The sequence below is a fragment of the Bos javanicus genome, chromosome 1, assembly GCF_032452875.1.
Source record: "Bos javanicus breed banteng chromosome 1, ARS-OSU_banteng_1.0, whole genome shotgun sequence".
Lineage (NCBI taxonomy): Eukaryota > Metazoa > Chordata > Mammalia > Artiodactyla > Bovidae > Bos > Bos javanicus.
The window spans coordinates 145859491-145880948 of NC_083868.1; the positions used below are offsets into that span (position 1 = coordinate 145859491).

General features: G+C 48.9%; 1 protein-coding gene across 12 annotated transcripts in view; it reads left to right on the plus strand.

Moving 5' to 3' along the window:
• PCNT (pericentrin) overlaps window positions 1–21458 on the plus strand; it is a 104758-nt gene that overhangs the window by 1717 nt on the left and 81583 nt on the right. For all 12 annotated transcript variants that reach the window (XM_061423983.1, XM_061424002.1, XM_061424048.1 and 9 more), the window contains exons 2-10: window positions 965–1171; window positions 5889–5966; window positions 8814–9015; window positions 10836–10891; window positions 11891–12065; window positions 12526–12662; window positions 14665–14776; window positions 16194–16437; window positions 16679–16754. In XM_061423983.1, the coding sequence (XP_061279967.1) occupies window positions 965–1171; window positions 5889–5966; window positions 8814–9015; window positions 10836–10891; window positions 11891–12065; window positions 12526–12662; window positions 14665–14776; window positions 16194–16437; window positions 16679–16754 (1287 nt within the window). The remainder of the gene's footprint in view (window positions 1–964; window positions 1172–5888; window positions 5967–8813; window positions 9016–10835; window positions 10892–11890; window positions 12066–12525; window positions 12663–14664; window positions 14777–16193; window positions 16438–16678; window positions 16755–21458) is intronic.

Sequence of the window (21458 nt, forward strand, 5' to 3'; positions counted from 1 at the left end):
GGGCGACCACAGGCGAGGGACCAGGTCTGTGATGTAGGAAGGGAACTCAGTGACATTAGATTTGATGGAGATGGGGCTAGTTGTGAAGGCAGTGTCTGGTCTTGACAGTTTCTCTCACTTAAATTCCTTTTGTGATTTTCCCACACCTGTGAGACTGTGAGCCTCTGTTATCATTCACACAAATGTGTTAACATGCATTTACTTTCATGACCACAGTTGTCATGTGAAGGACCTTGTCCTGTGAAAAGCTGATGTTGGCAGTCATACCTTTTGAATAAAGTGTTGTGAGAAACAGTATGTGAGCAGTCTAAAAGCCTCAGATTCGACGGACTGAACACTGCCAGGTGTGCCTTCTGATAGGGACATTCTGTGGCAGTCCCTGGTGCTTTGGTGAGCTGTGTCATGAAAACTAGAACATCTGATTCCATAAAGGAGGATGTTAGATTGACCTGGCTTAATTAATTTTTTGCTATTTCTGTACCTTGTCTCAGAATCTACGGCAAGGAAATTTTGTCTACACTATGTATTTCTCTGATTGGGGGAAAATGGGGCAAAAGGGGAGAGATTTAGCTTTTATATAATTTTAAACCGTAAATGTGCCTTGATTAAGCTGTCAGTTTTTAAAATAGATGCGTCTCTAAATTTTTGAATTTTCTTGTAAACTGTTACGGGCTAGAAAAGCTATTCTGCCAGCCAGCCTTATTGCTCTCCTTTGTCTCTGGGCATCATTAACCATCCTCACTGTTAGGTTCTTCAATGTGACTCTGAATCCCAGTACCTCGATGTTGATGGCGGCCGTGTTTGGGGGGCAAGGACCCGGGTGACGTGTGTCTGGCCAGGTGTGGCCGCGTGGGCTGCGCGGGCCGCAGGGCCTCATGCTCCCCGCAAGCTCACTCACCTTGTGGTTCTGTTGCTTCTTCCTTGCTTACCTTTGTCTCTGCTACTTTTCTGCATTTCTGCGCAGCTTGCTCACTTCAGACAGAGAAAAACAAAAGGCGACTGTACGCATTCGAAGAAAACGCCGGCGAAGAGGAAGGGCACGACTGTCAATGCGCCTGTCACGGAGGAGAGTCCGGTAGCTGCGCCCGGGAACGCTGGGCCCCTGGGAGGCCTGGACATTGGCAAGAACCCGACCTGCAGTGACACCCCTGATGGCGCTGAAGCCGCTCAGGTGCATTTAGTCAGCTTTGTGTTTTCGTGTTTTGCTTATCTTGTAGTTCTTGCGAGCCTAATGTGCTGAAAGTGGTGTTGGGTCTGTTTTTGTCCATCCAAAGTTAGGGAAAGAGGGTTTTACTCTATCTTACAGATGGGGAGTATATTTTTGTAGTTACTTACAGTTAAAAGTTGTTTCTTCATCACGTGATTTTGAAATGTTGAATGGTTGTTTGAAGGCGAGTGTCCGTGTTGGTGACGCTGTGGTAACAGAAGCTTGACAAGTGTGGGCTCCTCAGGTGTGGCTGTGCAGCAGCCCCTCTGACACTTAAACCGTAACGTCCTTTCATGTGCTCTCAAATCCGCCTCGTTCTTGGGTGTAGCCTTCCCCTTCTTTCTGAATGTGGAATGAGGAGGCAAGGGGTGAAGGCATCCCAGAAACGTCTTGTCTGCTGCTTGAGGCCCTGTGGCTGCAGGGGCAGGTGTGGACCTGGGTGTGCAGGGTGCCTGGCCTCACGGGGCCTGTCGAGGGTCTGCGTGGGGGCTCTCCCTGGGGCCTCCTCTCGCCTGTATTATGAGCAAGGGGCCTAGAACCAGGAGGATCTGTTGCTTATGTGTGGCAGGGGCAGGGCAGGGGTTGGCTAGAATGAGCAGAACACTGGTGGCCAAGGGCAGACTGCCTGAAAACCATGTTGTATTTGCACTGCCTGATTGAGAAAAAATGGGGTGATTACTAGCGTAGTTTATGATATTCTACCTACAAAGCTCGAGTGCTGCTTTCGGCAAATGGGAAGGCCTTGTCACGGTGCTGCGACTTTGCCCGGGAGCTGCTGCAGAATTCTGGTGCCTGAGCCTCTGGGCCAGCCTGTGCCCGGCTGACTTGCCCTCCATTGCCTGTGCTCTCAGAGACCTGCGACTGGATTTCAGTTGCTGTTCATGCTTGTCTTCTTGTTGCTTCTCTGGGGTAGAGCTGTGGATCTCAGTAGCCTTGTCTTGTTGCAGCTAAGTACGCGAACTCCATGTTGAGGGGACCAGGCACTTAACTCTCAGTGGCTTTTCTTTGTATGTTTCCTGCCTAGGCTCTTTGAGGAGAAAGGCTCATAGTGTAAGTTAGCATTTATTATTTCGTATCTTTACTTTCAAATTAGACAAGTCTTTTTTTTTTTTTTAATTTTAACTTAAAACTTTTGTATTTTTCAGCTGTTTGTTTTAAAATAATGTTAGAGCTACAAAAAGTTTGTAAAAACTAACAGAGTTCCTGGATATCCCTCACCTAGATTCCTGAAACATTGATATCCGTGTAATCACAATATAAATGATTATGCAGTTTCAGTAAACATTGAAACAATACTGTGAGCTAATTGACAGAGCTTTTTCTAATTCTTCCCATTTTTTCTGGTCCAGGATTCTATGTTGCAATTCAGTGCCTTGTCACCTTAGTCTCCTCCAGTCTGGACAGTTTCTTAGTCTTCCTTTGTGTTTTATAAGTTTGACCTTTGTGGGCTGCTAGCTGGTTGTGTGGTAGGATCCCTGTCAGTTTGGCTCTGTTTGATATTTTCTCCTGATTGAAGTCAGGTAGTACATTTTAGCAGGAACACTGTGGAGGTAATGATGTTGCCTGCCAGGGGTGTCTGAGAAGAGGCACGGGTGGTATGTCTCACTACTGGAGGGCCTGCCAGATTTCTTCTGATAGAAAAGTTTGTTTTTCCCGTTGTAGTTAATAAGTATATAGTGTGGAGGTACTTGGAGATCCTGTAAACATTCTGTCACTTTTAGCTTTCTTTGAGGACTCTTACCTGTAGTAACTACTGTGGTGTTGGCTGGATGATGACTTTGTTTCCATCATTCCACCTGCATATGTTAATTGGTGTTTTACTCTAAGGAGGAACTGTTGCTCCTCCCCAACTTGTTTATTTATTCAATAATTTCTATCAGTATGGACTGCTAGATACTTATTCTATTTTGGGTTTTAATCCATCGTATCAGTGTTTATTTTGTTGCTGAAACACATACATTTGGCCATTGGGAGGGCCTTTGGATTGGCATCTGTGACCTTTCAACATGTGCTCATTGTTGGCTGGCACCTACTGCCATACTTTCTGCACCAAGACTTTCCAGGCTTAATTGGTTCTTTCCCTTCTACAGCCCCAAACCAGTCATTTCTTCTAGGAGCCCTGGTACCTTTTGGTGGAGAATGGTTCTAGAAGCCAAGATCTGTGTGCTCAGTGTGCTTATTGCTAGCAGGGTGTAGTTGCTTCTGCGCTGTTTCAAAAGAGAGCAGGAAAATATAAGTAAATGTATATTCAAACACATCTGTACATATTTCTTTATTTGTATGTATAGTAAAAACCATAAATTAATAGTAATATCTTCAATTTTAATACAACAGTACAAATTTTGTTTTCGCTTTCCCCCTCTTTACTTTTCACTCCTTTTACCCATAGTGAGAAACCTGACATCCTTATTTACAATATCTTTATTTACTCAGTCTTAAAATACACATAAATAAGCTTCAGTTCTCATGCTTATGAAAAACAAATTTGTTAACTAAAGTGGAATATTTGTTTATATAGCTCTCCCCACTTTTTGAATGTTTGCTTTATACCACGTCACTTTTATAAAAGGCCAAATTAATACCTGTTTTTTGCTAACTGAAAGAAATCCAGAGAGGGTTTTCACTTTTATGAAGGAATGCAATTGATTCTTTACTTTTAGGCCATTTTGGCTTATGAGAACTTTCTTAGGAAGGCTCAACTTTTGGTCTTGGGGGAACCTGTGGTTCTTTTTTGTCTTTATTGTTCCAGGTTATTTGTTAGATGTAAAGAGAGTGAAAGTTGCTTAGTCGTGTCCGTCTCTTTGTGACCCCATGGACTGGAGTCCATGGAATTCTCCAGCCCAGAATACTGGAGTGGGTAGCTTTTCCCTTCTTCCCTTCTTGGGATATATGTACTGCAAATATTTTTCCTGGTCTTGCTTACCTAGCTTTGTTCTTAATGGTGTCTTGTGATAAGCAAATATTCTTCACTTTGATGTTGAGCTCATCACTTCTTCCTGTGGTTAGTGATTTCTGTGTCCTGTCCAAAAGATCTCTCCTGTCCTCTGGTTGTGAAGACAGTCTCCTGTGTCTGCTTGAGGCTTTCTGGCCTGGTTTCTGTGTTTAATTCCGTGATCTGTCTCAAGTTACTTTCTGTGTTTAGAGCACCTTGACTTGTAGAAGAATAGTTTATAGTCTTGCTGGTTTTGAGTGTTTTATAAATAGAATAACCCAGTATGCTAGCTTCACATTTGCTGGGCTGTTTAAAGTTTTTGGCCATGTCAAATGGCATAGTGGGATCTTAGGTCCCCTACCAGGATTTGATGGAGCAGGAAATGGTAACCTACTCCAGTACTCCTGCTTGGAAAATTCCATGGATAGAGGAGCCTGGTAGGCTACAGTCCATGGGGTTGCAAAGAGTCGGACATGACTGAGTGACTTCACTTTCTTTCTTTCCATAGTTGCTTTTGGAGAAGGAAATGGCAACCCACTCTAGTGTTCCTGGAGAATCCCACGGACAGAGGGGCCTGGTGGGCTACAGTGTATGGGGTTGCAAAGAGTTGGACACAACTAAGCAACTACCACACACACACACACACCAGGATTTGAACCAGTGCCCCCTGCTGGGGAAGCTCAGAGTCCTAACCACTATACTGCTAGGGAAGCCCCTCCCTGAATTGTCACCTCGAAAGCAGAACATGGAGATGGTCTCTCCAGTCACGTAGAAAACTGGAGGAGAGATGAGTTCATTACCCCTTGCCCTTCTAGGTGGTTCCTCTGCTTCCTCATTATTTAAGGCATTGTTGGCATGCTTGGGAATAACTGAATTGACAGATTTATCCTTATGATGATGAAACAGCATTGTGTTATGGGAGAAGCAGGTTGCTCAGATCCGTCTTGCATCCTAGGTAAATGCAGGGGTCTGGCAGTAATTGCAAAATAAAATGTTTTACTCTAGTTAAAAAAAAGGGGGGCGGATTTTTTTCACTGTTCTTTGGAAGGCCTATATGAAAGATAAAATGATGCCAGCCTTCTCAAGTAGTTAGAAGAAATGAAACTCTGCTCAGAAATGAAACTGCTAAGTGCAGTTGGGTCCAGCAGACTCTGACATTCCGACAGCAGTGAGTGATGTGTGGTCGGGTGTGGCAGCCCACATGGACGTGGTGGGAAGCCACCAGTGAGTTGACAAGGAGGATGCACTGAGCCTTCCTGCAGATAAAAGCCCTAAATTATTATAAATTTATGTGTCAAAACTATTGGGGGGAAATTTGTTGGAAAACTTTAAACTCAATTTTGAGGTGATTTAGAAAAACAAAATACTACTTTACAGATTTTTAAGGAAAATATTTATCAAAAAAGGAAAATCTTGAAGATGAAATATTTGAATTTGTATCAAATTAAGAGCTTAGAAAATGTGCATGAATGTGAAAGACCAGGATTTGTTGAGAAACTAAAATTTAGTGATTTAAATGTTAAGTACACAGTGAAATAACTTAAAGAAACAGAATTCATTAAAAATCATGCAGCACCATCATGAGGGAAACAAGTTACAAAAAATGTTTAGAGTTGAGACTGGTTTAGGAGGAGATTGTAGATGGACCTGGCAGGCCTAGAGTGGGGCAGAGGTGGAGGGATCGGGGGCAGAGGGGCCGGGGCCGCCCAGGTGCCGCTGTGGACTCCCCTCCTGGCCCTTCCCCGCCAGCTGCAGGAGCCCAGCAGAGAGAGGACGCCACCGAAGCTGGATGGCCACTGTGCAGAGCAGCCCGGGGTCATGACGAAGGTGAGCTTTCCCTGGGTTCCCTGTTAAGGCGTGTCCTTGTCTCCTCCCATGCGTGGGAACTGGAGGCAGAGCTCCCTGCATGCAAGGCCTCTCTTCACGCCCTCCTCACTTGGCTGGTGGGTGTGGAGGGGGGAAACCGCCTTTCTGCCCTGCAGGTTTCTGTCATTGGTCAATGTGCTTCCCAGGCCTGGCCCACACCCCAGACACTGCAGGGGCTGGCGTGCAGGCTAGGGGTCAGTGTTACTGTCCCAGCTCCTCCCAGAGTGGTCAGTGTGACTTCGATGGATATTGAATTGATTCCTTTTTCAAATCAATTCAGTTTTGTTAGCATTTGCAAGAAAAATGATTAGATATTGACCAATATCAAAGAGTTGTCTATCTGTTTTTTTTTTTTTAATTGAAGTATAGTTGTTTTACATTATGTTAGTTTCAGGTGTAAAGCATGGTGATTCAGTAGTTTTATAGATTATACTCCATTAGAAGTTAATACAAAATAATGATATTTTAGACACTCAATTCTAGCTGGACTCAGTTCACACTACTTGTAGCAGTGAGCAAGTTTGGTTTTTAATCTGCATTATTGCAGGAGAAATCTAGATCATAGGGCTTGGAAAAATGGTCTCTGATGGAGTCTGTAAGATCCAGTCTTAAATACACATTTCATACTTGTTTAAGCTGTGACTTATAGCATCTTTGTGGAAAAGTACACAGAACTTACATATAGCCCAACAGATGAGTACACCACGCACCGCAGGTGACCCCTCTGCTGGTCAGAGGTAGGACAGTGCTGGCTTTGATCCCTACTGTCCACCCCAAGTGAGCACTCGCTTGCTGATTCTGCCGTGGAACTCTGTGTAAATGGACCTGGTCTCTTTTCTCCTTCACCTTTAGCATCTCTGCAGATGTCAGTTTAAGATGTATGTCTGGTGAATAGCATAGGGTTGATTTTTAATTGAGCCTGACAATCTGTCTTCTTATTTGGCAGTGAATTCCCTTGTATTTAATGTCATCACTGCTGTGCCTGTACTTAACACCAGACATTTAATTTGGGTTTTCTGTTTGTCTTGCCTGTTTTGTTCCTTTCTTTTCACCTGTTTTGCCTTCTTTGAATTATAATTTATCATGGGATTTACAAAGAAATTATCCTTTTATGCATTTTGAAGTAATAGTACACAGTTTCTGTTCTTTTAATGGTGAGGTTATGAAATACAGTCTATATACTTAATTTATCTAAGTATAAGTTTAATCACATTCACTTTCCTCTTGCGTAATTATTTAAACTCTGTTTTTACTTCCCTCAACCTCTATTTTTGTCATGGTCTTTTTAAAAATTGTATTAGGTTGGTACAAAAGCGATTGAGGTTTCAGGCTATGAGTTTTAAATCATTACAACTAGGCTCAAACACGTCTTTATTAATCAAAGTAGGAACTGCTATAATCAGCACATTTTTGCCAATGAGAAAAAAGATTGCTCATTCCTATAGTGTAAAAATCCATGCTTCAGGATTCAGTGAACCTTTGGAAAGCATTTTTCTGCCTCCTGCTGGTTATGGAAGCATTTTCTCTGCAAAAAGTTGTTGAGATGCTTGAAGAACTGATAGTCTTCTCGCGAGAGGTCAGGTGAATATGGTGGCTGAATCAACATCTTAGCCCGATTCATTCAACTTTTGAAGAGTTGATCACGCGTTGTTGTGGAAAAGAATTGGGGCCATTTTGTTGACCACTGCCGGCTACAGGCCTTGTAGTTTTTGGTGCATCTCATCGACTTGCTAAGCGTACTTCTCAGATATAATAATGGTTTTGCTGTGATTCAGAAAGCCATAGTGGGTGAGACCTTCAGCAGACTACCAAAAAGTGACCATGACTTTTTTTTTTTTTTTGCAAGTTTGGGTTTGGGAAGTGCTTTGGAGCTTCTTCTTGGTTCAGCCAGTGAGCTGGTTGTCCTTGGTTGTCATATAAAATCCACTTTTTGTCACACATCGCAATCCGATTGAGAAATGGTTTGTTGTTGTTGCATAGAATAAGAGAAGACGATAATTCAAACCAATGATATTTTTGATTTTTGGTCAGCTCATGAAGTACTCATTTATTGAGCTTTTTTACCTTTCCAGTTTGCATCAAATGCCAAGACTGTAAATGGTCGACAGATTCTTCAGCAACTTCTAGTGTAGTTGTAAGAGGATCAGCTTTGATGATTGCTCTGAATTGGTTGTTGTCAACTTCCAATGGCCAGCCACCGTGCTGTTCGTCTTCAAGGCTCTCGTCTCCTTTGCAAAACTTCTTGAACCTCCTTGGCACTGTACGTTCGTTAGCAGTTCTTGGGCCAAATGCGTTGTTGATGCTGTGAGTTGTCTCCACTGCTTTATGACCCATTTTGAACTCAAATAAGAAAATTGCTTGAATTTGTTTTTTTGTCTAACATCATTTCCCTAGTTTAAAGTAATAAGTCATTAGCAGAAAAAAATTAAGCAAGAAATACTTATCAAAATGATGTATAAAGTAACCACATTTGTACCAATATCAGACAGCAAATTTCAATAATGCAAAAACCTCAATTACGTTTGTACCAACCTAGTAAAACACTCATAAGATTTATCATCTTAATGATTTTTGGGTGCACAATTCAGTGGTGTTTGTTCATTCACAGTGTTGTGCATCCTTCAGCACCATCTGTCTCCACAGCTCTTATCTCATCAACCTGAAACCATGTTCGTTGATGGCATCTCCCCAGCCCCTGGGCCACCATCCTACCATCCGTCCTTATGGTTTGACGACACTGCATGCCTCACGTGGGTGGCATGACGTTGTCTTTCATGGCGGCACGCAGCTAACCTCACTGTCCTCCAGGAGCTGGAGCTGGAGGTGCTTCGCCTGAGCCTGAGTGACATGCACGCGGCACGGCTGGAGCGGACGCAGGCGCACCTGCAGCGCGAGAAAGAGGCGGCACTGGCCGAGCTGCATGCTGAGCTCACTGGGCGGCACGCACAGGAGCGGGCCCTGCTGCAGAGCCGGGCACGCCGGGAGCTGGAGCTGGTCCGCGAGGAGGCAGGTATGCACGGTGGCTGTGCATGGGGCTGGCCGACAACCTGGGGGTGTCGACAGAAGATCCTGGCTTGAGAGCTGTGAGTTTCTTTGTCGCTTCTTCACTTTCTGTCTCTGGCCACAGTTTGTGGCCACCCCAGACCCCCATTCCCATCCTAGACCCCCATCCCAGTCCCCCATCATCATCCCAGACCTTCATCCCAGTCCCCCACTCCAGACCCCTATCTCCGCTCTGGACACCCATCTCAGACCCCCACACCAGACCCCCACCCCCATCCCAGATCCCCATCCCAGTCCCCCATCCCTGCCCTAGACACCCATCTCAGACCCCCACTCCAGACCTCCATCCCCACTCCAGACCCCCATCCCCACCCCAGACTCCCGCCCTAGATCCCTATCCCTGCCCCAGACACCAATCCCCACTCCAGACCCCCATCCCCTCCCCAGACCCTTATCTTAGACCCCCATTCTCACCTCAGACCCACACCCCAGACCCCCATCGCTACCCCAGACCTGCATCCCTGCCTTAGACCCCCAACCTGGACCTCTATCCCCTACTGGACCCCAGCACTGCCCCAGACCCCTCCGCCCACCCATACCCCACCCCTGGCTCCTCACTGTGCTCAAAGGCTGTCTCACTGCTGGTGGCACCTCAGGCGCCTTTCAATCTTGCAGTTCTCTGGCCTTAAAGTGAACTTTTATGTTGTCATTTTTTATGTTTCTTGGTACATTTTTTGTTGGTATTTTTGTAAAAATCAATTTTATGTAATAGTTTTATTGAGCTGTAATTTATGTACCATATAACTCACCTGTTTAAAACTGTTTCAAGGCAGCACTTTGGTGGCTTTTCTTGTTTTTTCTGCTCAGAACGTTTTTCCCCCAGAAGAGTCCCTGGGCTGTTTTCTCTGACCCACCTTGGGTTGCAGAGTCTTCCTTTCCTTCCCCCGCTACCCCCCAGAAGCATCCTCCTCAGTCCTCTGACGCATCTTCATTGAGATTCAGGCAAACACAAGGAGATTATTCCATGTCCTCCCCTGCTTTTGTTAAGTTTTAAAAATATGAAATATGCTTGTCCTAGGCCTGTTTTGATGCTGTTTCCTCTACCAGCACCCCTGGGAACAGTCCCCAGAGAGGCCCATCTGCCCTCCACTCCCTGGACTCTGCCACGGGCAGGGCCCCCATGGACCTGGTGGAACCTGCCCTTGCAGGGTGGTGGCTGGATCTCTGCATGGATCCCGGGCTTGCTGGGCCGCCCTCCCAGCACCTGGTGGTGCTGGCTGTCACCTGCTGCTGCTCCCCTGGCCCAGTTCACCTTCTCCTCTGCCCCTGGCGCCTGGCACCTCTTTTCTAGTGCTTTTTCCCTCCCGGTGGACAGCTGTTGGGACCTGAAACGTCTTTACCTGTCTCCCTTTACTTACTGTCCAGCACCCAGCCTGGAAGCTGGCCCTGCAGGATCCTTGGACTCCAGGCCCTGGGTGTGCGTGGGGTCCGGTGCAGGGCCGACTGGCCGAGGTTCTACTAGCAGAAGGATGAGGTGGGCTCAGTGATCTGCGAGGCCCAGAGCCAGCCTCACATGACCCTCCTAGACTGTTGCTCTGGCTGGACGTCTCCTGTGCTCTGTTGGGCACGAGAGTGATTGCTAATCAGAGCGGCCATCTTCACCATCTCGATTCTCTCAGGTGCATCCTGTCCTGTCCTGTCAGTGCTGGCGAGTGTCCTGTGGAGTGGCCTGTGGTGCTGGAGCCTTGTCCTCTCTGGGGAACCAGACTGTGGGGAAGTCTGAGCCTCGGTGATCCGAGCCACTTGTCATGTTTGTTTGTCTTGCAGCTGAGCTGAAGGAGAAGCTACAATCAGAAATAGAAAAAAACGCCCAGATGATAGAGGTACATAGGATGGGAAAATGTCATTCTGTGTAGGTGGTATTTCCCTCACCCCCCGGGGTCTCACACTTGATTCTCACAATGCAGTCATAGCTGGAGTCGCCAGGGCAGTGTGGCGCACTGCTCTCTCTGCCCAGCGTGGATTCCTCAGCAACTGCTCGTGTCTTTTGTGTGGCCTGATGTGATGGGAGGCTCTTCCCTCCCGTCTGGCTTCTGAGCAGCCCTGCGGCCTGGCCCTGGCTGTGCTCGGGACACAGACCTCGGTCCTCAGGGACAGGAGACACGGACACCACTTAGGAAGCTGTGGTGGGGTGGAGATACGGGACGAGCGTCCCTGAGGGTGAAGGCGGAAGTCAGTGTGCTGACAGCGCTGAGCACGCCAGCTGGTGCTCTGCTTGTCCTGCTGCTCCCACTCCATGCCCCCTTTTGGGGGTAAGAGTTCTGATTTAGGGTGTAACAGGATTAGCTCTTTTCTGAGGAAGTCCCTCAGCAAACTTTTGACTCTTGTGACCCATCCCTTTTTCAAGTCTCCCTTTGTAGAAGAGTTCTTGGCGCTGGTGACGGCAGTGGAATCGGGTGGTGGTGGGGACTGTGTCCTGGCCACTCTGGACAGGTGGCAAGTGGAGGACAGCCTCAGGCCTCAGCTCAGGGCACCCTCAGTCCCAGCTGTCCAGCTCGGGGCGCTTGGGCAGAGTCTGGCCCTGTGGAGCTGGGTGGCATTGCTGTAGTGCCTGGGTCTGTGTGGGTGACAGATGCCTGGCTTGTCAGCTGAGTTCCTATGCTTCTGCTCTGAGGCCACTTCTGTTTCTGGCGGCGGTCCAGGCCCTCATGTCCTGGGATGTTTGCCTGCTGCTGTTCCTGTCTGACTGGACGTCTCAAGCCGCATGCTGTACTCACAGTCTTGTCTGAGCAGGGATGACTGGGTTTTGAATGCGAGGTTGAAATAGTTTTACCTCAGTAATCAACTGTTGGCTATCATTTCCTCTTTCTCATTTAAATTAGATTCTGAAGCAAGACTGGGAATCCGAGAGAGACTCGTGTTTAGAAAACCTACGCCGAGAATTATTGGAAAAGCATCGGTCAGAACTGGAGAATTTACAAAACCAGTTTAGGAAAGAATTGGCACAACAGAAAGCTGAGTTTGAGAAGGTTTTTCAAGCCAAAAATCAAGCTGAATGTGAGTCTTTAAGTAAAATGAGCAAGTTTGGAGGGGCTGGTTTTCCTGTGTCATTTGGAGAGACTGCCATATGAGGGACCAGCAGAACACAGCCAGTGTGGTCCTGCCTCATGGGTCTCAGGCCTCTCGGGTTCCCTGAAATTTCCAGAATCCTTTGTTTCAGAGACAGTTTTTACGTGTTCTACTACTGGAACATGTTTGTTTTGCTACCAAACAAGTAATATGCAGTTGTTCACTTTCTGTTAGACGGTGACACCCACTCGCAGTAGGCACTGTCTGCTGGCCTGTGCCTTCCCCTTCCCCCTTGCCTCCCTCTGTCCTAGAGGAGAGTGGAGTCCTAAGAACAGAGTCTTGAGAAAACAGGGTCTGCAGGGAGCCTGGGGACACGCGGTGCGTACAGCTGTTGCTGCAGGTGGAGGACACTGTGCCATCACAAACTGAGGCCCCGGCCCGTTGGCAGGTTCCCTTCAGACGCAGGAGGCGCAACACGAGGCCTCCCTGAGCAAGCTGCGCGCAGACCTGCAGCTGGAGCACTGCCAGTACTTGGAGGAGCTGGAGCGGAAATTCCGAAAGAAGGAAAAGGAGAACCAGCTTGAGGTAGGCACCCGCTTCTTTATTTGAATTGTCAGTGCAGGAGGGAGTTGAGGAGACCTTGGATTGGATTCACGCTCTGTCATCAGCCAAAACTTAAGCCCTAATTTGTGTTACATGTTTTTTTACTTTTAAATCGAGGTTTAGGTGATTTACAATATTGTGTGAGTTTTAGACGTACAACATAGTGATTCCCAATTTTTAAGGATTATATTTTATTTATAGCTATTATAAAACATTGTCTGTATTCTCAGTGTTATACAATATAGTTGATTTTATACCTAATTACACTTAATAGTTTGTACCTCTTAATCCCGTCCCCTAACTTGCCTCTCTCCCCTTCCCCTCTCCTCATTGATGATCATAGTTCGTTCTTTATAACTGTGAGTCTTTTTGTACATATATTTGTTTTATTTTTTAGATTGCACACGTTACTGATAACATACAGTATTTGTCTTTCTCCTTCTGACTTGTTTCACTTGGTGTAATATTCTCCAGTCCATCCATGTTTCTGTGGATTGCAGTATTTTTTTTTTTTTTTATGGCTGTGCCGGCAGCCGTGTTCCATTATGGGATTCCCACATGGCTCAGTGGTAAGGAACCCGCTGGCCAATGAAGGAGACCTAGGAGATACAGGTTCAATCTCTGGGTCAGGAAGATCCCCTGGAGGAAGAAATGGCAATCCACTCCAGTATTCTTGCCTGGAGAATGAGCCTGGTGGGCTGCAGTCCATGGAGTCACAAGAGTCAGACATGACTGAGCGACTGCGCATGCAGGCAGCACTCCATTATATATGTGTCCACGTCTTTTTTATCCATTTGTCAGTGTATACTTAGGTTGCTTCGGGATGCGTGTATCTTTTTAAATTAGTTTTTCCATTATTTCGGGTGTATACCCAAGAGTTGCTGGGTCATATGGCAGTTTTGTTTTTAGTTTTTTGAGGGACCTCCATACTCTAAGCCCTAATTTAAAGGGACTCTCAGTATTTGCTAGAGGCAGTAGGTAGCCACATCAGGAGGTAAAGTCTGTGACTGTGACTTAATGATGTTGTCCAGTCCTACCCTTGGAGAAGGCTCCGGCCATCAAGGGTGCAAGGTTCTGCTGCTCACATCTTCAGAACTTTATTCCAATGCGACTCTACATACCAAAATGTGGGTGATGTGGACATATCTCACTCAAGGGCCTGAAGGGCCTTTGTCACGAAGACCAAGAGCCAAGCAGTGCCCCATGCATTGATTCAGGAAATCAGGAAGTGACTGGGAGACTGGCAGGAGTTAGCTGAGGCTGGTGCATGGGTTTGCAGGGAGGAGAGTCATGGAGCCCAGGAGGAGCCGGATCTGGCCCTGCTGTGCTGGCTCCTGTCTCTCCTCCAGACAGAGGGCAGCCTGGCCGGGCGGGGCCTGCGGCAGCCCCCCATCCTGGAGACAGGCAGCCAGAGGGGCATCTTCTGTCCTGTGCCTTGAAAAAGGAAGGGCCCATTTCATAGGCAGTGGGCACCTGCAGGCCTGCATGACCCTCACTCCCTTGGAGGCTTGGCCCCACGCTGGTGACTTGGGGAGCCTGGCAGCCACTCCAACCCAGGCCCCCAGGAGGGCAGGTGGTGCACCTCAGCTCCAGTGGTGCAGGGTTGGCTGGCACGTGGTACACACCCAGTGTGCAAGCTCTGTTTACTCTGAAAGAGGAGATGCTTCCCAGGGAGGTTGACCAGGCAACTTGGAGAAAACCAAACAGGCTGCATGGGGGTAAGGGACCAAGGTCATAGACGGGGAAGGGGGCCAGTGGGAGGGGCTCCTCCACCCTCCTTGACAAAGTAGGGGGCAGGTCTCTTCAGGGAACGAGGCCACAGCCTGAGAGGCATCCACATGTGAGACCATGGCCGCCATGGATTCCTCTGGATGGTCTCGGGGCTGCCGATTGGGGGATGGGGTGGGCTTGGGCTGAGGCAGCTGCATGTTCTCACCTGGTGCCAGGGCCGCAACCTGGCACCCACACTGTGCCTGCTTTCCAGCTGGAGAGGCTGCGTGCATCCTATGAGGAGCTGCAGGCTCGGTCCCGGGAGGAGATCCAGTGCCTGGGGGCCCAGCTGGAGTCGGCGAGGTCCAGCAGGCAGGAGCTGAGTGGTGAGCACCTTGTCTTCCCAGTCCAGGTCCCCGGAAGGGAAAGCTGCAGTTTGAACTGCTGAAACCCCAAAAGAAGTTAACAGTTTTGCAAACCCCAAAAGAAGTTAACAGTTTTGCAAGCCCCAAAAAGTGGTCTTGTAAACCTGTGTGCGTTTTGAGGTCTGTGGGGTCACTGTGTGGAGCTGTGGCGGCCCCTGGGCTTCACCATAGGCGAGCTAGCGATGATTCTGGAAGCCGACATGCACTGTTCACACGTGAGCCTGGGCTCCTGCTGAGGCTTGGTTAAGCACTGTGGGAACGCTATTCTCACGCGGGAACTCGGGGCACAGCTGTGCCTTGCTGCGTATCACCTCCTGGGCCTGCAGGCTCTCCTGTGGCAAGTGTTGTCGGGCTCCTGTGGCTCTGAGCTCTGATTTTGGAGGGTGATGCCACGTTTACTGAGGGCACAAGACCCAGTCAAGAGCACAGGGCCAGGAGGTGTGGGCTTGTCTGCTGCTCTGCACACAGGCCTCAAACAGTAGGATCTGCCCTGTTGTGTTGTTGGGAACAAAGGACAGAGTTAGGAGAAAGGACCCGAGATCACTCCTGATGGCTGTGGGGTGCATAGGCTCCACGTGCCCTGTACCCGCCCTGTGGTCCCTGGGAGAGGGCGGCTCCAGGCAGAGCTGGTGGACTGACTGGAGGCTGGGCTTCAGACGTGCTTTCACACAGGGGTCACAGCCTGAGTGCTGCCTCTGCGGCCTCCCCTGTGTGGCTACGGCCCTTGTGGGGGACGTAGATTTGGGACAGTGACTGTCTCCTTCCCCATTATTTGAAAGCTGATCACTGGCTGCGGTGGGCCAGCTGGCAGCACCTCTTAATCAGAATAGTGGTGGTGGTGACAGTTGTTTATGGTCTGTATTACTGTTCTTTTGCTGTAAACAAAACACCACCATCTCAGCAGCTTAAAACCACCCACATTTATTAGCATGGAAATCTGAGCTGGCGTGGCTGTTTCTGCCCAGGGTCATCCACAGCTGAGGTCAAGGTTCTGGGCTCTGCCATGACCTGACTTCCCGTTGACAGAATCCAGTGCTGTGGGACCGAGGTCCCATCTCCTGCTGGCTGGTGGCCCAGAGGCGGCCCCTCCTCTGTCTTCAGAGCCCCCGTGGCTTGGGGAGCCAGCCTGAGAAAGCCCTCTGCCCTCGAGGGGCACTGGGGTTTGCTGAGGCCGCCTGGGTGGTCTCCCTGGTAGTCTTCCTGCTCCAGGCCCTGTGCTCGTAGCACAAGCCCTGGGGGCCTTTGTCCATTCACAGGTTTTGGGGTGGGATGGGGCCCCCGCTTTACACTTCTGCTCTGGCCCTTCACTATGGGGTCTTCAGTGTCTCATTTCCCTGAGTGCCGTGTCTGAGATGCTCGCTTGTGTCCACCCATAAAGAGTTGCGTGAGCAGCTCCTGGCCCGGGCATCTCATGTGGAGGAGCTGGAGCTCCTGAAGAGAGACTTGGAGCAGCAGCAGCAGCAGGAGAGGAGCCGGCACGAGTCCGAACTGGAGCAGCTGAGGCTCTATTTCGAAGAGAAGCTGAGGGAGGCTGAGCAGAGCTACCAGGAGGACCTGACCCTGTTGCAGCGGCGCCTGCAGGAGGGAAGGGATGACTCCCTGCTGGAGGCCATGGGAACCAGGTGAGTGGCTTCCAGCCCAGCCCAGCCCAGGAGAACACACTGATGTTTGGGTCTTGGCATGGTGATGTTGAAGCTGACGCTGGTCTGACCTGCATGTGGGTGTGGTTGGTGACATCTGGCCAAAGTGGGTGGACATTGCCCTGCAGATTGGCACAGAAGTGGGGTCCCAGGGACAGTGGGATTCAGTGGCAAGGTGCCACGTCAGGCTCTTACAACACAGCTTCTCTCTGAATTGACCCAGTGCCTGTTTGGAAGAGACATCAGAAGAAGAAAGAGACCATCTTGATGGACTCAGCCTTCAGCGGGAGCAGCTTGAGGTGATGGGCCGGCTTTGTTGTGTCTTGAGGTGTGACTGACGGGACCTGAGTGTCCAGTGTTGGTGTCATGACCGGATGCCTGGGTGTGATATGATGGGTCTCCTTGGTCAGTTTGGTGAACCTGCACCTCCACAGAGTCAGAGCATTTTTCTTTTAATGAGAACTTGTAAGATCCCTCTCTCAGTGCCTATAGATAGACATACAGTGTCGTTGACTATACCCCTATGAGAACTTGTAAGATCTCCTCTCTCAGTGCCTGTAGACAGACAGTACAATGTTGTTGACTGCACCCTGATGAGAACTTATAAGATCTCTTTCAGTGCCCGTAGACAGACGGTACAGTGTTGTTGACTATACTCCAGTGAGAACTTGTAAGATCTCCTCTCTCAGCACCTGTAGACAGACAGTACAGTATTGTTGACTGTACCCCTATGAGAACTTGTAAGGTCTCTTCTCTCAGTGCCTGTAGACAGACAGTTCAGTGTTGTTGACTGTACCCCTTGAGAACTTGTAAGATCTCCTCTCTCAGTGTCTGTAGATAGACAGTATGCCGTTATTGACTGTTCTCTAATGACAACTTGTAAGATCTCTTCTCTCAGTGCCTGTAGATAGACAGTATGCTGTTGTTGACTGTACTCCAATGAGAACTTATAAGATCTCCTCTCTCAGTGCCTGTAGACAGACAGTACAGTGTTGTTGATCGTACCCCGATGAGAACTTGTAAGCTCTCCTCTCTCAGTACTTGTAGACAATACAGTGTTGTTGACTGTACCCTGATGAGAACTTGTAAGCTCTCCTCTCTTAGTGCCTGTAGATAGACATAGTGTTGTTGACTGTACCCTGATGAGAACTTATAAGATCTCTCTCAGTGCCTATAGACAGACAGTACAGTGTTGTTGACTGTACCCCGATGAGAACTTGTAAGATCTCTCTCAGTGCCTGTAGACAGACATAGTGTTGTTGACTGTACCCTGATGAGAACTTGTAAGATCTCTCTCAGCGCCTGTGGATAGACATACAGTATTGTTGATTGTACCTCGATGATAAATTTTAAGATCTCCTTTCTTAGCACCTGTAGACAGATGGTATGGTGTTGTTGACTGTACCCCGATGAGAACTTGTAAGATGCCTCTTTGGTGCCTGCAGGCAGTGCAGCCTTGTTGACTGTACCCTGTGCTGTGCAGGCACCTGGGACTCTTATCCTCTGACTAGAAGTTTGACCCCTTCACCCACTTCGCCCACAACCCCTCTACCACCTCTGGCAACCCCCAGTCTCTTCTCCCAGAGGTGGGTTTTTAGATTCCAGACGGAAGTGAGCCCATGCAGCACTTCTGTCTCAGTCTGACTGACCCCACCTGGTGTGGCACTCTCAGGGAGCGGCCGTGTTGTCGCAGGTTCTCCTCTTCTGTGGAGGAGAACCAGGCTCTCCTGCTCTCCAGGCTGCAGGAGGAGGCAGGCTCTCCTCTTCTGTGGCCGAGTAGTAGTTCCCATGTGGGTAGGTCTATACGTGTGTAGGTGCCACATCTTCATCTGTCTGTCTATCTGCAAATGGACACTCGGGCTGCTTCCACGTCCTGACTGTTGTAAATAGTGCTGCTGTGAATGGTGGCGGTGCTGGTTTAGTCGCTAAGTCGGGTCCAACTCTTGCGACCGCGTGGACTGTAACCTACCAGGCTTCTCTGTCCATGGGATTCTCCCAGGCGTGGGTTGCCATTTCCATCTCCACGGGATCTTTCCCACCCAGGAATCAAAACCAAGGTCTCCTGCGTTGCAGGTAGATTCTCTACTGACTGAAGTATGAGGGAATCCCTGATGAATGTTGGGGTGTGTGGCTTTTCGAATTAGTGTTCTCATTTTCTTTGGGTAAATACTCAGGAGTGGAATTGCTGTATCTATTTTTAATTTTTTGAGGAACCTCCTTCCTGTTTTCCACAGTGGCTGTACCAGTTTACTTTCCCACCAACAGTGCACAAGCATTCCCTTTTCTCCACACCCTGGATGACATTTGTTATTTGTTTTTTTAGCAGTAGCTGCTCTAACCCGTGTGAGCTGATACCTCACTGTGGTTTTGATTTATATTCTCTGACGATTCGTGATGTGGAGTGTCTTTTCATGAAACTGTTGGCCGTCTGGGTTTCTTCTTTGTAGAAATGTCTGCAGAAATGTTTGCAGGTCTAACCCACTCCAGTGTTCTTGCCTGGAGAATCCCAGGGACGGGGGAGCCTCGTGGGCTGCCATCTATGGGGTCGCACAGAGTTGGACATGACTGAAGTGACTTAGCAGCAGCAGCAGCAGCCTGCTTTTTAATCAGTTTTTGTGTGTGTGTGCTATTGAGGTATATGAGCATCTCAGTATATCACGAGAAGGCTGTATTTCATTAATCTTTAGTTGGGAAATGGGCTGTCTTTATGTTCTCAAGTCTGGATTTCCATCCTTTTCACTGAAGCTTTCTTCCGTGACACTGGTGAGTGGAGGGAGGCTTGTGCTTGTGTCTCTGGCATCTCCACAGGCTGACTGTGTCTGCTTGTTTAAAACGACCCCCTGGCTGGTCTGGAGCAAGACTTGCAGTCGGGTGGATGGCAGCTTGGGTCCTGCTCAGGTCCCACACTCTCCACAAGCTCCCTGACTGCCTGCCTCATGCGTGCTGGAGACCTGCGCTGAGAGGGAGGCGCTGGGTGCGTGCATGCTGGGCGTGTTCCCAGTGGCCTCCGTGCCGTTCGTCTCTGGCCTCTCTGTCCTCTGGCAGTGGGGCTCACTGGGCTACTGTAATGCTGGAAGCCTTGTGCACCTGTTTGGACAAAGAGCTCCAGGGTGTGAGTGTATTCTTTCTCCTCCCAGCCCCAGCGCTGGGCAAGGCTGTGCTGTCAGCCTGACTTGAAGGAGGTTCCTCAAAAAATTAAAAATAGATACAGCGGTTCCACTCCTGAGTATTTACCCAAAGAAAACAAAATCACTAATTCGAAAAGCCACACATACCCCAACATTCATTAGGGATTCCCTCATACCTCAGTCAGTAAATAATCTGCCCGCAATGCAGGAGACCTGGTTTCAATTCCTGGGTGGGAAAGATCCCATGGAGATGGAAACAGCAACCCACACCATTTCAACCCAGGGAGCCTCTGGCAGCTCTTAGCCTTCCATGCTCCTCAGAGTCCTGTGATGGCACTTGGTCTGGGTCTGGGTCCGTTTTTCATCCTAGGGAAAGGTAGGGCCTTGACTCTCTTCAGTCTGGGACACTGTAGGGAAAGAGCAGATTAGCCAGGATGGCGCGGCCAGGCTCTCTTGGCCCGTGGCCTCTTGCTCTCACCCCGTGTTGTGTAAATACACGTTTATGTAACAGCTGAGATCACTTATAGCACTGCGCATCTCGATGAACCCCCTTGGCCATGGGCTACTTTTGCTCTGTAAGCATAAATATTCTCCACCTGAAAAGCCCTTGAGGCTGCATTACGGCTATGTCTGCTGGGTCAACCATGGGAGAATACAGTGTATCTGCTGCTACGGCTGCTGTGCCAGTCAGGAGATAATAAATGTGTCTGCAGTTCCTACAACTCCTCGGGTGTTCTTCCAGCTTCCACCGTCACGCCTTACTGTCCCTGGGTTCAGTGCGCAGTGAGAGAAGCAAGATAGATGTCTTGAGCTGCTGCTGAGCTGTTCGGATGCCAGTTCTTCAGTGCACTTAGTTTTCTGAGACTCCCGAGAGCAAGTGTCACACTGGGCCTCCAGAGGGAAACCACTGGTGTCCTTCAGTCCTCGTTTCTCGTCTGACATTTGTTTAGGCCTCTTTGAGGGTAGGAGATCTTCACTCCTCTAATTGTGAGGTTGAGTTTCTTATCTCCATTGTCATTTAAAAATTTTCTTATGTTGGCATTTTTTGGCCATGCCACAGGACATGTGGGATCTTAGTTCCCTGACCAGGAATTGGATCCACACCCCCTGCATCTGAAACTTCTGGACCCCCAGGGAAGTGCCAATCATTTTTAATTTCTAAGGGCTTTGCTTTTTTGCTCTGTGTTCTATTCTATGTTCTCTGCTCAGTGTCAGGGATGGAGTGCTTTTGGTCTTTCTCTGACGGTGACTTTCTCTGACGGTTAGTGTTGAGAGGTTTCTGCTCTGTGTCCGTCCATCTGGGTCTCTGTATTATGTGGGATGATGGTGGTCTGTGCGTTGGTTGGTGCCCCGAGGCTGTGCCATCCCAGGAGGCGTGAAGCACTGTGGGGTCTTGGGGGCTGAAGACTGGGGTGGTGGGGGTGGGTGCAGCCTTCTCTCCCAGGGCCATTGGTCTCTACTAGTCTTCTGCTGGGCTCCGTGAGGTGAGGGACACAGTGGGGTCCCCACCTCTTGCCAGCCTCCGTAATCTGTAGCCCCTGGGGGTCTTGCAGTTACCTCTGTGCCCCCTGTGCCCCCTGCCTGGCCTCCCGGGTGTGTGGGCAGCTCACACATGCTCCTCCAAGCCTTCTGTGTGCCTGTGCTCTCCAGCAGTTGCTCACCGCTGGCTCACCGGTCACCTCTGTCCCTGTTTCTTCTCATAGGTTTATAAATTGTGTCTCATCATCTGAGGGAATGTAAAAACATTGAGCGTATGTGTGTTTGAGCAGGAGTCCTGCGTGTGGGCTTGTGTGCATGGTGGATGCCTGTGCCTGGTGTGTATTTGACGTGTTGACGTATTATGTGGACTGAGGGTGCCTGGTGGAACTGCCCCTA